The 15,592-nt window shown below is 33.4% G+C and overlaps 1 protein-coding gene across 1 annotated transcript; it reads right to left on the reverse strand.

Moving 5' to 3' along the window:
- Positions 1–1,142: 1,142 nt before the first annotated feature.
- Positions 1,143–5,008, reverse strand: LOC117788575. The gene is made up of 6 exons (XM_034627362.1): positions 4,865–5,008; positions 4,561–4,662; positions 3,151–3,385; positions 2,938–3,075; positions 2,646–2,825; positions 1,143–2,517 (listed from the first exon to the last, which is right to left on the reverse strand). The coding sequence occupies exons 3-6, from the start codon at positions 3,365–3,367 to the stop codon at positions 2,495–2,497; spliced, it is 558 nt and encodes a 185-aa protein (XP_034483253.1). The 5' UTR covers positions 3,368–3,385; positions 4,561–4,662; positions 4,865–5,008; the 3' UTR covers positions 1,143–2,494.
- Positions 5,009–15,592: the final 10,584 nt, after the last annotated feature.

The raw sequence follows: 15,592 nt of genomic DNA on the forward strand, positions 1-15,592 counted from the left end.
TCTATGCAAACACATACTACACACATTTAGATATATATATAGATATATATATATATATATAGTATGTAGTTGCGCTGGGTGTTGAACGTAAACAAACATGGCGGCTTCCGTAGGTTCCATGCAAAAACTTCATTGTTCGGCGAGCCTGCCGACAATTTGCATTGAAACTGAAATAGTGTCGCTCTATTCAGCTATTTTCATTTATTTTTTTCGTGTCTTTTTTTTTTAATCGTTGTTGTTGCTGCTCCGTTCTATTTTTGAAAAAAAAAAACACACTTTATTTTTTTTTTTGTAATTGCCTGCTGAAAATTGCAGCAATGCCAGTCCACTCGACAGTGAGAATCCTTACACGGAATTGTTTTCATTGTTGTACGCTCTGATAACTTGGCAGAGTTGTGTACGTTACACTCTTCCCTTCCCTACATAGTTTATGCTGCAGGCAAAGTGTGGCCAGACTTTAAGCTAATTTGCATGATGATAAATGACTTTTTTCACGCCATTCTGGCAAACAGCCAAAGCGCATATTTGAGACATGTATCTCATGGATGTATCTTTTTGTGTAAGGCACTCTCAGGCTCAGCAAGCTTTAGATACTCGATGTTCATTGTACTCATATATCATGCATTTACCTAAAAAAAAAACAACAGGTTACAGCTATGGAAAAAACTCATTTAGATTTTGTTTTTATTGAAATTTTCATGTCAAGTTTTTATTCATAATATTTTTATGTAAGTTCAGTTACTTGTTTTTTTTTTTTTTGGTTTTTGTGTTTTTCTTTCATTGTTTTCTTCATTCTTCATTTTGTCTTGCTCGTTATTCTTATTTTATGTATGTAAATATGTATGTATGCAAATGACTATATTGTTGTTTTTGCTTTTGTAGGCTTCCTGATAGAATAGAATAGAAATAATAATAATAATATCAGTTAAATTTATGTACGTTTTCGACATGAAATATTTATGTATATATGTATATATAAATGTATGTGTGTATGTATTTGTTTACCCAACACTGTACATACATAGTCAGTGCATTGGAACTGCACTTGAGTGAGGGCTAATGGATCATACTATTGGTATATTTGTTTTCGGTATAGAATTATGTTTATGTTTTAAAATACATGAAGTCATAAACAACGGCTCTAAATTTTCAATTTCTTGGGTTTTTATTAAAATGACGAACCATGGTCTTCTTGAAGTTCTATTATTATTATTATTATTATTATTATAATTATTGTGCTGTTTTAATCAGCTACAACAACGGCATAAAAGGTATTTTACTTTATGTAAGTTGCATTTCCACGAAAATGTTAATTTCCACAACATTTTCTGTATTTTCTTTTTCAGTTCAATAAAACATGAATGCAACTGTAGGTTAGTGTATCTGTGTGTGTGTGTATGTGTGTTCGTTTATTTGTGTATTTGAGTATTATTACTATTATCCAAATAAGTAGATGATGGGGGTATTGTATATGTTTTTTAAAATGCTAATCGCATTCAGCGTAGTGCCTAGACATGGCCGCTTCTTATCTTCTCCTCTTTTCACTTCTCTTCTCGCCGAACTCTCGTCTCTTTACTACGAATACTTTGCAATACTATTGTATTACTTTTTACAATATTTACACTAAGTGTTTCTTGTTTAAATGTTGCATTTGATGTATTTCTAAAATTGGTTTTTTTTAATGCTTTACTTCTATCAATCATTCACTTTTATATCGGTTTTATTTTTTATATTTTATTTTCCACTGTTTCTGTTCTCTGGTTTTTATTTGAGATCAAATACAGAAGCTGATATTTTTCTGACAAACATTTTACATTAATTATGTTGAAATAACTTTGGTTTATTTATGGGAAGGTTTTACTTTACTTTTTGTTTTCTGTTCATTTATATAAAGTTAATTTAAAGAACAACTCGGCTAATGATCTATGAGAAAGTATTCCAGTTACAATTGTTTCACAATCTTCAGGGCTATCATGTTTCCTAAAAGTCCAACTGGTTATAGATGATTAGTCTGGTGAAATCTTGAAATTCAAACATGTTCCGTAATGCGATTTCTCAACAGATTTGATTGCTATTTGAATTCAACTTTCCTTCTTTTTGTTTTTACCAATTTCGAGCGAAATCGTATTGCGGAACTGAGCAGTTAAAATTTAGATTGAACAAAAATACTTGGTACTTCTATGGTTGGTACATATTCATCTTCTTTAGGGGGTATTGCATACGGTTTGTTTGTTTAGATTTTGTTAATAGATTGAAATTTACTCTGTTATTTATATCGATTGTTTGAAAACAAAAAACTACAATTTTCTTATTAAATGTATTCAAATAGAATGCTTTACGGTTATACATGGTAATTAATGTCTATATGGGTTTATTTTTTACGTTTTCATATCATTTTTATTATTATATATATATATCCATTGTAAAACGAGTATCGGGAATAAAAACTAACGTTTGACACTTAAAAAATCAGTAAGTTTGCTACCAAAAATATTTAGACACGTCCTTTGCGAGCGGCTGCAGTTTGAAATAAGAGTAGAAAAAAATAAATGTAATTAAACTAACTATTGGATGGAAGAAATGCCAACTAAATTTTTGTTTCTGTTTTATTCTAATAATTGTATTAAGAGATGACTTTTGCTTACCTTTGTCCTTGTTCTTGCGCTGTTCCTTGGCGCTCTTATCCTTGGACTTGCCGGGCTTGCAGTTCTTCTTAATGATGCGTGTTGCTTCACAGGAAGGATCGCTGGTCGCCTTCAATTTATCAGCTCGGGTCATTTGTCCTGTGGCACACTCGGACCAGGTGCCTTTCTCATAACGGCACGCTGCAATTAGTTTTGATAAGAAATCAAGTTAATTATATAGAATTTAAATATGTCATGGGTTACTTTTATTTTAAAAATTAAACTTAAGCTAATTGAGGAATCTAAAACTTACCTTTTTTGCATTTCTTTTGTATGGTGCGTGTTGGATCGCAGGCTGGATCACCCTTTTTCAATGTCAATGTACGTGAACGTGTATTGGTCTTGGTATCACATTCAGTCCATGGATTTTTGCCATAACGACATGAAAGGCCTATGTAGAAATTTAAATATAAATCAAATAATAATTTATTAAATTGATTACAAATTAAAAATGTCATTAACTAACCATCGCTCTTTGTGCCGCGCTCATTGCGTATTAAGACTTCATGGTCGTCCTCCTCCCAGACCTCACCCTGTATGGCTGTTGTGGGTTGTGTCAGCTCGGCCACGGGCAATGCCAATGGCGTCTCCTGTGCCTCTGTGGTGCCACTAACCAAGTTGCACACCACAATCGTCCATGTGACAAGCGTTGTCAGCAAAATCCCGTTGCAATTATGTCTCATTGTGTTTGTGTCGATTGCCTACAAATATTAAATAAAATGTAGTTAAAACTTTATAAATTTACAAACAAACTCAACTGAGATATTTGAATTTAATTAATAAAGTTACTGTTCCACTTTTATTAAGCTGCTAACTGACGCTTTATGGACTCTAATGAGTCTTAATGCATGATATTACTCATACGCAGCGTGTGACAGCGATAGCAGCAGCAGCAGCAGTTGTGCAATTACGACACTCGTGGGGCAAATAAAATAAATTCCAAGCATATCTGACACATAAATGAATATGCATACGTGTGCTTTAACTGTTGATATATGACACGACATTTTCAGCCTGGCCACCATTAAATAACCTTATCTTATGTTTGTTTAACAAACATTAATTGTAGTTGAGCGTGAGCTAGGTAGTGCAATTTTAAATCATTCAGGATACTTTTTAAAAAAGTTTTTAGTTAGTTTCGTGTACCATTATTTATAAAATATAAAAATACAATTCTTTTAAAATACTTCCTTTCTGTAAAATGCAGGCTAGATATACTTTAGGACACATTAAATCCTCGAAAAGTGTTTGAGATGTGTTTAAAAGTTTAAATGTTCTTCAAGCTTAAAAAACTTGTTCCTAGCTAAATTTATATCATTTTCAACTACAGAAACTAAAAACTGGATATTTTTAAAACTACAATTGAACACGATATGATAAAGTATAGAAAGATTAAATATATGTAATTCTTGACAATGTCAAAAATATTTTATAAATTTCAGAAATTTAGAAAAATTATATTTTGAATACAAATAAAAGCTTTTTGAAATATATCTATATCTTCCTACCATAATACTATTTTTTTTTTATTTTTTACTTATTATTCATTTAATAAATTACAAGAGTGTCCACAATTGAATTGTTATTTTTAACAAACTCTAGAGACACTCTCAGAAATATTTGCTGCAACATACAAGAAATTTCTTTTAATTCCTTATACACTCTCTACAATTTCAATTAAGCAAACTCCCAATTGCATATCAATAAGACATTTAAATTGATTCTCGTTTTTGGGGGTGCGGAAAAATGAAATATTTTTTTAGGGGACACAAAAAAAGCTCATAAAATTCACAGCCAGCTGCTGCTCCATAGGGCCCATTTTCAGGCTGACCCCAAGGGAAAAATGCAAATTTAATTAAGAATATTGCGTACTTACACTGCTCGGCAAACAAAGTGGGAAAAAGCGTCCTTAGAAGTGTGCTCTCAACTTAGCGTATAGTGACGCAATATCCTTATGATAAGCGGAGATGTTGTTGTTCTAGACACGGGCAACAAACGGTGGAAGAAACACAAAACAATGCAAATAAAATATAATAATTACTCTGCTATTTTGAAAATTTATTTTAATTATTTTATTTATATGATTTGCTTATGATTTGAGGCTGCTGTTGAAAATGTCAAACTACGCAGCAGACACACACACAAACACACACAGGGACACAGAGGAATCTTTAACTAACCGTTATACACACACAAAATGCTCCACGCACACTAAGGAAGTCAATTGGCTCAGGCTGAAGCTGAAACTGAAGCTGAGACTAAAAACTGAGCACAGTACAAGAATAATTATCTTGAGCGAATTTTTCTGAACTGTTCTCGTTGCGCGTCTCTTGCAAACTGAATGCCAAAATATGCGAAATGCTGTAAAAAGGCTGCCGCATCGTATCCTGAAGGATGTTAAGCTCTCTCAGCTCAAGTTCCACACTCTCACACTCTCTCTCTCTCTCTCTCTTGTTCTGCTTTACTCTCTCTCTTCCGTTTGCTCTATTTGCACATCCTTTTTGCCTTGCTGAGAGTCAGCGCACCCAGGTCTTTTATCAATGAGCTGCGCATGTTCCAAATATAAACGCTTGTGATTTTATTTTTATCCTTGCCACCACAAAATGCGTCTCGTTTGCTGTCGCTGCCTCTGCCACTGCTGCTCCTGTTTGTGCTTCTTGTTTTGAGCTGCCACGCATTGTTGCAACTTCGAGTCAAATTTAATGAGTTTTTATTTACCGAAAAACAAACAAAAAAGAAATAAACAATTCTTTTGCATACATTTTGTCAGCAAAACTTTTGATATGCAAGACGCTCGAAAATAGATTATATTATTTTAATTTTGTCATATTAAGCGCATTGCAGATACCCTGTACATTCTGAGGATGATGATAAGCTTGAATGAGTATTAAGGATAATATTATACTGCAGAAATAAAAACACTTCTTAATGCTTTTAAATGCATTGCGAAATCTCTGTAATTATTGACAGTCGGAAAGATGCCCTGCAAATTTGAAGAATATGTTGAGCAAGAATATTAGTTAAGAAAACCAGAAGATTGTAATTTTTAAATGCTTCAAGAGCCATTGTCTATATCCAGTTTTTTTTAAAATACTCTCAAAAAATATTTTTCGCACAATATATATGCTCTTTAAATTAATGAAAATTATTAAGTGCAAGCAGGGAAATTAATTTCAATTCTTGATTGTTTTTTATTACATATAAAATATATATTCCGTAATTATGGACTGATAAAACGATTCTCGGGAGAAGCTAATTTTGGGGAATGTATTTACATACATACCGTTAATTAATACCCTGTACATTTGAGTGATATAGTTAGCAAAACTAACAGAATGTATAGGGTAATTAACAACTTTATTACATTCCGAATTAATAACTACCTAAACGTAGTTAGTAGCTGATGCATTCCTTGCAGGACTCGCATCTGAGGCATATGATACAAACTGCAAAATGGGGGATATGCAACACTATGAAATGTATAAAATTTAGAATATTCCCCATGCACATAACCCTAAGCAGTTGCCATTAAATATAGCTCAGTATAAACTCGGTGCATATAACGTACACGACGTAGTGGCTGGCATTGCCATTGCCCTTTGGGTCGGCTTTAGCTTTAGATTTAGCCTCGTCGCTCGTAGCTCGTTATCCTTTCTGGCTAACTGTGCGTGTGTGTGTGTGTGTGAGTGAGTGTGAGTGTGGTTAACACGACGACGACGTGTTTTTTCTGGTCGCGTTTCGTGTACGTGTATAATCACTCGACGGGTGCAACCTTTAGGCATCGTAATGAACTGAGGACTCAGGTTCTACACTGGGTTTCTGTCTCCGTCTCTATCTCTGTTTCTGGCTCTGCTCAACGTTATCCTTTATCGTATATGCTTCTTCTGTGGTTATGTTCATAATGCCAGCTCATCAAAAGCAATATCCGACCTAAACCGACCCCTTACCGCTCAGCACATTTTCTGCTAGTTAATTTTTCGTGTGTGCCAAGTTTAAAATATGGTGGGAAAAAAAGGGAACACCGATGACGATGTACATCGTTTCTACAGCTTAATGACTGAGATTTACATGTCTACATTCTCATTTTAGCGGTTAAATTAAATTTTATGCACTAATTATGTTCTTCTGTCCCAAGTCTAAGCTCTGCATATTAAAAATGTAATAGAAACTTTACCTTAACTGCAGTTAGTATCCAAGGATACCTTTTGAGCGGCAGCAACATTCTATTTACTTTGACTCTCGTTCTCATAAATCTGTGTGTAATTCCATTCTTTATTTTCTTTTCTTTTCTTTCCCTTGCTCTTTCTTCACATTGAATTTTTCGCCTGAGATGGCTGATGACAGCCTTTTGGTTGCGTCATTCCCATTGACAGCGAAATGCTCGGAAAAGAAATTAAAAATCAGATGATAAATCGTTTACAAATATTTTGTGGCAGGCGGTAATCTGATAGCAACAAGCGATGAGGGAAGGTATATGACAGCCTTAAATACGCTAGCGTAAATAAATAATTCTTACTATCTGACCTGTTCTGAGATTCCTTTTGGTATTCGAAAAAAATAAAATTTTCTGAATGAAAAAAAATTTAAATGTAAAATGAATTTAGAGGCCAAACCATGCAAAAAAAGACATTCCGCTTGAAAATCAGTTCAGTTTTGACAAAGTTATGGTAGCTTAAAGTTGGTCAGACTTTGGATCTAACATGATTTCTTACAGAAAAATTAAAGTCTTCAGAATCAATTTTAAAGTTTTGTTTTATTCTAATTTCGATATAAGGAGTCAATTAAAAGTGAAAACATGAGATTTAAAATTTTCAATTTTCAATATTTCATAGGGGGGACCCTTAGCATCGAACCCATAATCAGAGGAAAATAACTTTTTTTACAAAATTAATTAAATTTGGATGCAGAATGAATTCAGATGCCAAACCATGAATAAAATGACATTCCGTTTGAAAATCGGTCCAGTTTTGACAAAGTTATGGAAGTTTGAAGTTGGGCAGACTTTGGATCTAAAAACTTTACAAGTCAAAATTTTTGTCAGATTTCACATGATTTTTTACAGAAATTTGAAAGCTCTCAGAATCAAATTTAAAGGGTTGTTTTATATTATTTACGATATAAGAAGTCGATTAAAAGTGAAAACTTGAGATTTAAAATTTTAAAATTTCAAAAAATCAAAGGGGGGACCCTTAGCAACAAAACCATGATCTAGAGGAAAATAATTTTTTTTACAAAATTAATTAAATTTGAATGCAGAATGAATTTAGAGGCCAAATCATGATTAAAATAACATTCCGTTTAAAAATCGGTTCAGTTTTGACAAAGTTATGGAAGTTTGAAGTTGGGCAGACTTTGGATCTAAAAACTTTACAAGTCAAAATTTTTGTCAGATTTCACATGATTTTTTACAGAAATTTGAAAGCTCTCAGAATCAAATTTAAAGTGTTGTTTTATACTATTTACGATATAAGAAGTCGATTAAAAGTGAAAACTTGAGATTTAAAATTTTAAATTTTAAAAATTTCAAAGGGGGGACCCTTAGCATCGAACCCATAATCAGAGGAAAATAACTTTTTTTACAAAATTAATTAAATTTGGATGCAGAATGAATTCAGATGCCAAACCATGAATAAAATGACATTCCGTTTGAAAATCGGTCCAGTTTTGACAAAGTTATGGAAGTTTGAAGTTGGTCAGACTATGGATCTAGCAACTTTACAAGTCAAAATTTTTGTCAGATTTCACATGATTTTTTACAGAAATTTGAAAGCTCTCAGAATCAAATTAAAGTGTTGTTTTATACTATTTACGATATAAGAAGTCGATTAAAAGTGAAAACTTGAGATTTAAAATTTTAAATTTTCAAAATTTCAAAGGGGGGACCCTTAACATCGAACCCATGATCTAGAGGAAAATAACTTTTTTTACAAAATTAATTAAATTTGGATGCAGAATGAATTAAGATGCCAAACTATGATTAAAATGACATTCCGTTTGAAAATCGGTCCAGTTTTGACAAAGTTATGGAAGTTTGAAGTTGGTGAAACCTTTGACTTAGCAACTTTACAAGTCAAAATTTTTGTGAGATTTCACATGATTTTTTACAGAAATTTTCGTTTAAGTATCTAATTTTCATGCGTTATTCTTTGACGAGAACTGTTGAGAATGGCCTTTTGGCTGCTGCATGGAATAGTCCACACTTTGGGTGGAGACTGAGTACCGTTACTCGCTATAATTGCACTGCGACAATACACAAACGCACACACGAGGTGGAGGAGGGGGTGTTATTGAGCCCAGCAGCTGTCATAAAATTTAATAATGCAAATGTAATTAAGTCACATGGTCAGCACAAACATAGGTCGCAATTCACACCGAATCAAGGGTCGTTTGGGGCATTTCCTCCACTTCATGCGCAACCTAACCTCAAACGGGTAACGGAAAATACATGTGTGCTGTCTCTCTCGCTCCCTCACTCCTTCGCTCATCTGTTCACTGATTGCATTACCTGACATGTCGTCTGTCCGGTCTGACGTTGATGCCCATTCCGCGCTATCAGCTCAATCCAATATCCTGTTGCAAAAAGCGCTCGCATTCGTGTTTCTATTATTAATTAGTTGCAACGTCGCCGAAAAGTATGCAACGTATTCCTGTGTAATCTGTCTACATATGTATATTGCATTATTATTATTCACGATGTTGTTAGCAGTTGCGAAATTATTTAAATTTGATGTTTATGTAACTCATGAATGCCCACTAAATGGCCATTGGCTGTGAATTTGAATTTAATGGTCATTTCAGCGTACATATTAAATACCCTGTACTCAAAGAGGCTAGTCAAGAGGATGAGATGAGCTGGACTGTAGCATGTAAGAGTCTTATTTAATTAGTTTTAAAGCAGAGTCTTAAATAATTTTAATAAGATTCCAAATATATATATTATTAACAAAGTATATCATTGTAAAGAAATAATCTTAAAATCTCTGGTATTCGCCTATTTTGGGGTAGTTAAAACAATTCTAGACGAAAAATTGCAGGGTACATTTGATTCAAATGTCTTGCATATCATAATATCTCTGGGAAATAAGCATATGTGCATAATTAATATATTAAAGCAAACATTTTTTTTTTTGTTAATGAATATTAATAACAAAAAATTTTACAAAATCTAATTATAAAATATTAAAAAAATGAACCATATTAAATAATTATACAGTTGATTAATTTTTCTTAAAGAAAACTAAAATTTTGAAGTTTCTTTCTCAGTTTTGCTATAATGACCTTTTTAAAATTAGAAATAAAAATACAAATATACTTATTCCTTAAGTACTTTATTGTATCAAAATGATTTTACAACGCGATATTAAATGACATAATCTTTTAATTTGGTAAAGGCAACTCTAATCATGTTATTTAGCATTATGGAGACTTTCATAAAAAAATATACAGGACATAACTCAGTCGAATGACTTGAACTAGGCGAGCTTTACTTATTTTTATGACAGTTTTGCTTGGATTTGATGTCCACTTGACCCATATCCCAAAATGTCAACTGCTTGTCTGGCGCTGCGAGAAATGTAATACCATTTGAAGACCCTTTTTTGCACTGTGTGAAAGGCGTTGGACAAGTATCATTGCAGATGCTTGTTGAAACCTGAAAATACTTTAATATACAAAATGCTAGATGGCTATAAAAACTTGCGACCGTGCTGGAAAATCAGCCAACGGCAGCGGACTTAACTAAAGTGCAAAAGCAAACCGGCAAGCAAGAAAAACGAAGAACTCTTGACGAGACTTGGCCAAGAACTCTTTGGCTTTCAGTTGGTGCCTTTTGAACAACGTTGCGTGACTAAAATAAGAAGAATTCAATTTTTGCAGTCAGCAATTGAAGTTGGCAAAAGGCGAAGGAAGTAGAATATAGAAGAAGATAGAAAGTTTCTTTTTTTTTTTTTTTTTGTCACTTTGCTGGTGCAGTGGTGCGTATAGTCAACTGATAATAATAATAATAATAATAGTTGTAATAATTTCTTAAAGCAACCATATGCATGCAGTTAAATGTTATACAATCAGCCTAAAACCAAGATAAGTATTCACATATCGAGCTCATAAACTGTTCATAAAATGTTGCACCGTCTAACGATTCCGTAATTGAGTTGTACTCGGCCAAAATAATGCTGTAAGGCAACTCGAGCTTTGGCCATTGCTGATGCACTTGCTGCTACTGCTGCCATTGGTGCCATTGGTGGTGGTGGCCAAAGATGCAGTCAAGCAAAAGATCACGTGCCTGGAATTCATTTGTAATTTAATGCCTACGAGTAGGAGAGCATGTGCGCTCCTCCTAATTGTATGACGGGTACAACCGAACCGAACCATATACACATCACTGCACATTTGGGCCAAAAGTCCAAATGGCTCTTCATTCATTTCGTTTCAGACAATTCAAATTTTACAGCTCCTCAAAAGTGTTCTTAACTTTAGTCAATTTAACAGCTTTCAATTAAAAAAAGGCAACTAGAAAGTATCGTTAACTTTGAAGGTGCTGAAGCTAAAATACTCTTTTATGTTTTTAAACATGTTGAAAGGAAACATCTAAAACAAGCTGGAAAAAAAAGGTTCAGAAAAGCTAAGAATTTCGTCTAAAAAAAGCGTTGAGAATAAGAAACTTTAAAAAATAGAGAAACCAATAAAAATACAATATTAAAGACGAATATTTTTAAATGTAAAAAACAATCATTTTTATCAGTGAATAGTACATTAAGTAAACTAATTTCCAAGTGAAGTTTTCTTAAATTTTTTTTTTTGGAAACAAAGAGTGTCTTAAACAAAAACAGGATATAAAGCAATTTCTTTTTAAGTTATAAAAGTTAGTAATATGAACATTTTTATGAAGCTTCATGATTAATTTACAAAAATGAGAAGTATAGTGTACTTTTAATTATAAGTATCTCAAAAAGTTGAGGCAGATTAAACTTAAGTATTTTAGCTTTAAATATAACAGGTTCTCTTATTCCTTTAGTATCTCGTCTTTAGCCTTAATTATAACAAACAGCGCTGGTTTAAATGTACAGTTCTATACCACCAGCTTATTTATAAATGGACTAGACTCTTAACTATCCGAGAGTAACTAATTTTGTGCATAAATAACTCAATTAGCAGAGCTTAACACATTGAAGATACTTTTATATCTTAAGTATCTCATTTATTTTATGTTAAGCTTATATTCTATAAAAGTGTCCTTAAATATTTTGTTGCTTCAATTTGCTTTAATTTTAATGTATGCACACACAGCCAGCGAGTGTGTGTGTGTGTGTGTGTGTTTGAAGAATGGGTGTGTATCTTGTCCCGACATGTCTTGTCAAAACTGTCTAAATCTAGTTTACAAACCAGTCACAAAGTTTACGTACTCGTATCTCCGGCATCTCTATCGAAAATGGGATTTGAGGGATGCCATCAAAAAACATGACAGCCCAAACTAAAGGGTTGACATTTATTTTAATGTAAACTTCATGTATGTGTTGTTGCATGTATCTCAACGTAGTATGTATGAAAATGTATCTCAACTTATAAAGAGACCTTGCAATTAATACAAACTATTGAAATTTGCTCAGATTAATTGAAACCTGTGCATAGATTAGCATTTAGTACAGACTACTGCTTTAACTAGTTATGCTAACTACAAAATGCACAAATACAAATACAAATACAAATATGTGTACAAAAACAAATATTAATACAGATATGAGCAGTGGGCTCAATCCTACGGGTATAATTTGAAATTTCTGTTTATTGCTTGTTTTGTTGACCTTTTTTTCTCATTTTTGGACTGTGACTGTTGGCAATATTACACATACGCCATGTACACCGTACACTTTAAACACCCCTCGAACAGAAATAAACTCTCAGTCTCCGCTCTCTCCCCTTGACATGGAGGCAACTAGCAAAAAGAGTCGATATCTGTGCGCGTTTGAGCAATTTTCCAATAATAAAAACCGCTGCCAGTTTTCCATGCACAACATGCACGGTATGCTGTAAGGGAAGGGAGGGAAGGGAAGGGTAAGGGAGGAAAGGCTTGGAGGGTATGGTAATGGTAATGGCCATGTGAATGGTTTTGTGTGTACTCGAATTCAACATTGTTCATCCTGTCCGCTGTGCGTGGCTTTTGTTTTTTTGCTGCCTATTTGCCGTGTTTTTGTTGTCGTTGTTGTTGTTGTTGTTGTTGTAGCTGCTGCTGTTGTTACTTGCGCTTGGAGCAATATTTTCATATTGCTGACTGAATGGTTCAACCACATTGGCAGGTCATGGATAGATCGTTCTCTATTACTTATATCGCATCGTATAACCAATCGACCGACCCATATACACTCACACAGTTACAGATACAGCCACGTAGAGACCGTTGTGGATTTGCCAGTTTATTGCTGCTGAGGGCATTTCAATCTAAATGAAAACTCATACAAAATGCGAAACAGCGAATGAGCTCCAGACGATTATCCACCCGATGCTTGCCTTATTCAGCCAGCCATTTATGTAGGTCGGTCCTCTTATCACACACACACACACACACACACACACACACACTTATACATATTTATATATTGGTTATATTCGCATAACTCGCAGCGTTTCTACTCATAGTTTCCATTTTGGTTGGCCGTACAACTTTTTACGCTTGCATTGCCCTAGCCAGGCCCATTAATTGGAAATAATTCACGCTACGTTTCCCAACAACAACAACAAGAGCCAATACAACAACAACAACAACTTGAAAAACCTCGCCAAAAGGCAGCTAATTGTTGACTTTGAGTCCTGCTCAAAGGGTTTTTGGTTTGAAGTGCTCCGCCTACGTTTAGACAGTTTAACTTAATAGAGTGCTCGTACTTAGTGCAATTACAGTGAGACCTGCCTATCACGCTTCAACTATTTAGTTAAAGAAATCAATAATAATTTAAAAGATTAAAGAACCGAAGAAATCGTGCTCTTCGAAGTACTCAGTAATTAAATTCCATAAATTTTGACAAAATTAAAACAGTTTTTAGTCTAAAAATAAAATTTGGTATGCTTTTGTTGACTTTCTAAATCATAGATTTCATTGACTGCTTTTTGATTTATTTGCTCGTTTCCAACATATTCTGAAAATTTGACAAAATTAAAACAGTCTTAGGAAATCAATAATTATTAAAAAGATTAAAGAAGACAAAAAATCGTGCTCTTAGAAGTACCCAGTGCTTAAACTCCATTAATTTTGACAAAATTAAAACAGTCTTAAGAAATCAATAATAATTAAAAAGAATAAAGAATCGCGCTCTTCGAAGTACTCAGTAATTAAACTCCATAAATTTTGACAAATTTAAAACAGTTTTTAGTCTAGAAATAAAATTTGTTATGTTTTTGTAAACTTCCTAAATCATAGATTTCATTGACTGCTTTTTTATATGTTTGCTCGTCTCCAACATATCCTGAAAATTTAAGCCAGCATAGTTTTAAACTTCCAAGGTTAATGTCAATGAATTTATTATATTTTATATCATTAGTCACCTTATTTTTTGACTGTCTTCTGCAAAAATACATGAGAAATAATTTCTACATTAATTTCCATATTTTCTTTACACATTCTCTATTCATTCCCATTGACAGTTTCTTAAGCTTTAAGGTCTTAGAAAAGCATTCAATCCGACTCTAAGAACTCTAGAAGTCAACAATGTGGGAGAAGTAAATGTGATTCCACTTCATTTCTCTACGATAACATTTCCTGACACCTTAAGCAAGGAAAGACTTAAACTTCTAGAGTCAATGCCAATGAATAGAGAGTGTATAGTATAGTATCCGTTTTATGGGCTGGAGGACAAGTGCATGGACAGGTTTCCGGTGCTTTGGATTTGTACAAAGCTTATCAGTAGACCTTGTGAGTTGCTCTTTATTTTTTTGTTGCCCCTTCCTCCGCACAGTTCAAACAGAATTTGTATTCAGTTTTGTATATGCCAAGGCCTCGTTACGGTTATGAGTTTAGCAACCAGTTGAACATTAAGAGAGCACGAAATCTGACATCCGGTTACCTTTGCCCTTTTGTCTGACAATGGTTATAGTTATGGCAGTGTCAAGATTCACCTTTCAGTAGATCATAATACTAGAAACCTTTTCCTTTATCTCAAAAGTCATTGTTAAATATTTCATTCTCTTTTATTTCACATTGCAGTCTTTTGATTATCCTTGGCGTATATTCTGTCATAGACCCTGATAAGTAGAATCCATTAGCTGATCCAATTAATTATGATAAATTCTACTTTAAACACTTGGCGGCAATCCTTTTAGCCGTGTTTGCTCTGAATGTTGCGGCTCCAAGCCCTGAAAATCTTATTTGCATATTAAAGTTTGTTTTGTACTTCTTATTCGCGCTTTTGCTTTTATTTTTATTTTTTAATACACGACAAAATCAACAAAAGCTGCGGTGAGCACAAAGCAAATCGGAAATGAAACAAGAAAGAAAAAGTGCAAATTGCTAAAGGAAAAAGTTTTGCAAAATTTCTAGGAAAAAAAAAGAAATGAAATTTAAATATTGTATTTGCAAATAAATTAAATTGAAATGCTAAATCAATCTGGCATAAAGGAATAGTAGAAATTGAAAAGGAACAAGTGGATGTAATGAATTTGAAGATTTGCTTTTCAAGAGTGTTTATATTTGTTAACTGTTGGGCAGAATAATTCTAGCCCATTCTAACCTTTTTAATGGGTACAGGGTATATAAACTGTATATATCTGTCAATATTTACTCTTCTCTTTGTCAAGGAATAAAGTGTTTTAAGAAGGAGTGGGTGGAAGTAATTTAAAAAAGCGTGCTCGGCTAGTAGATACCCCTTACAAAGCGTACAAATTCTGTCTATATACCTATTAACTTCAAACTGAACTCTTTTCGG

Source organism: Drosophila innubila, assembly GCF_004354385.1.
Source record: "Drosophila innubila isolate TH190305 chromosome 3L unlocalized genomic scaffold, UK_Dinn_1.0 0_D_3L, whole genome shotgun sequence".
NCBI lineage: Eukaryota > Metazoa > Arthropoda > Insecta > Diptera > Drosophilidae > Drosophila > Drosophila innubila.

Excerpts from the sequence above, each read along its gene's own strand:
- LOC117788575 (XM_034627362.1), bottom strand. The coding sequence starts at position 3,367 with ATGAGACATAATTGCAACGGGATTTTGCTGACAACGCTTGTCACATGG. Across the intron at positions 2,826-2,937 it reads ACAAAAGAAATGCAAAAAAG|CGTGCCGTTATGAGAAAGGC; the intron begins GTAAGTTTTAGA and ends AACTAATTGCAG. Across the intron at positions 2,518-2,645 it reads GCGCAAGAACAAGGACAAAG|CCGCTCGCAAAGGACGTGTC; the intron begins GTAAGCAAAAGT and ends TTCAAACTGCAG.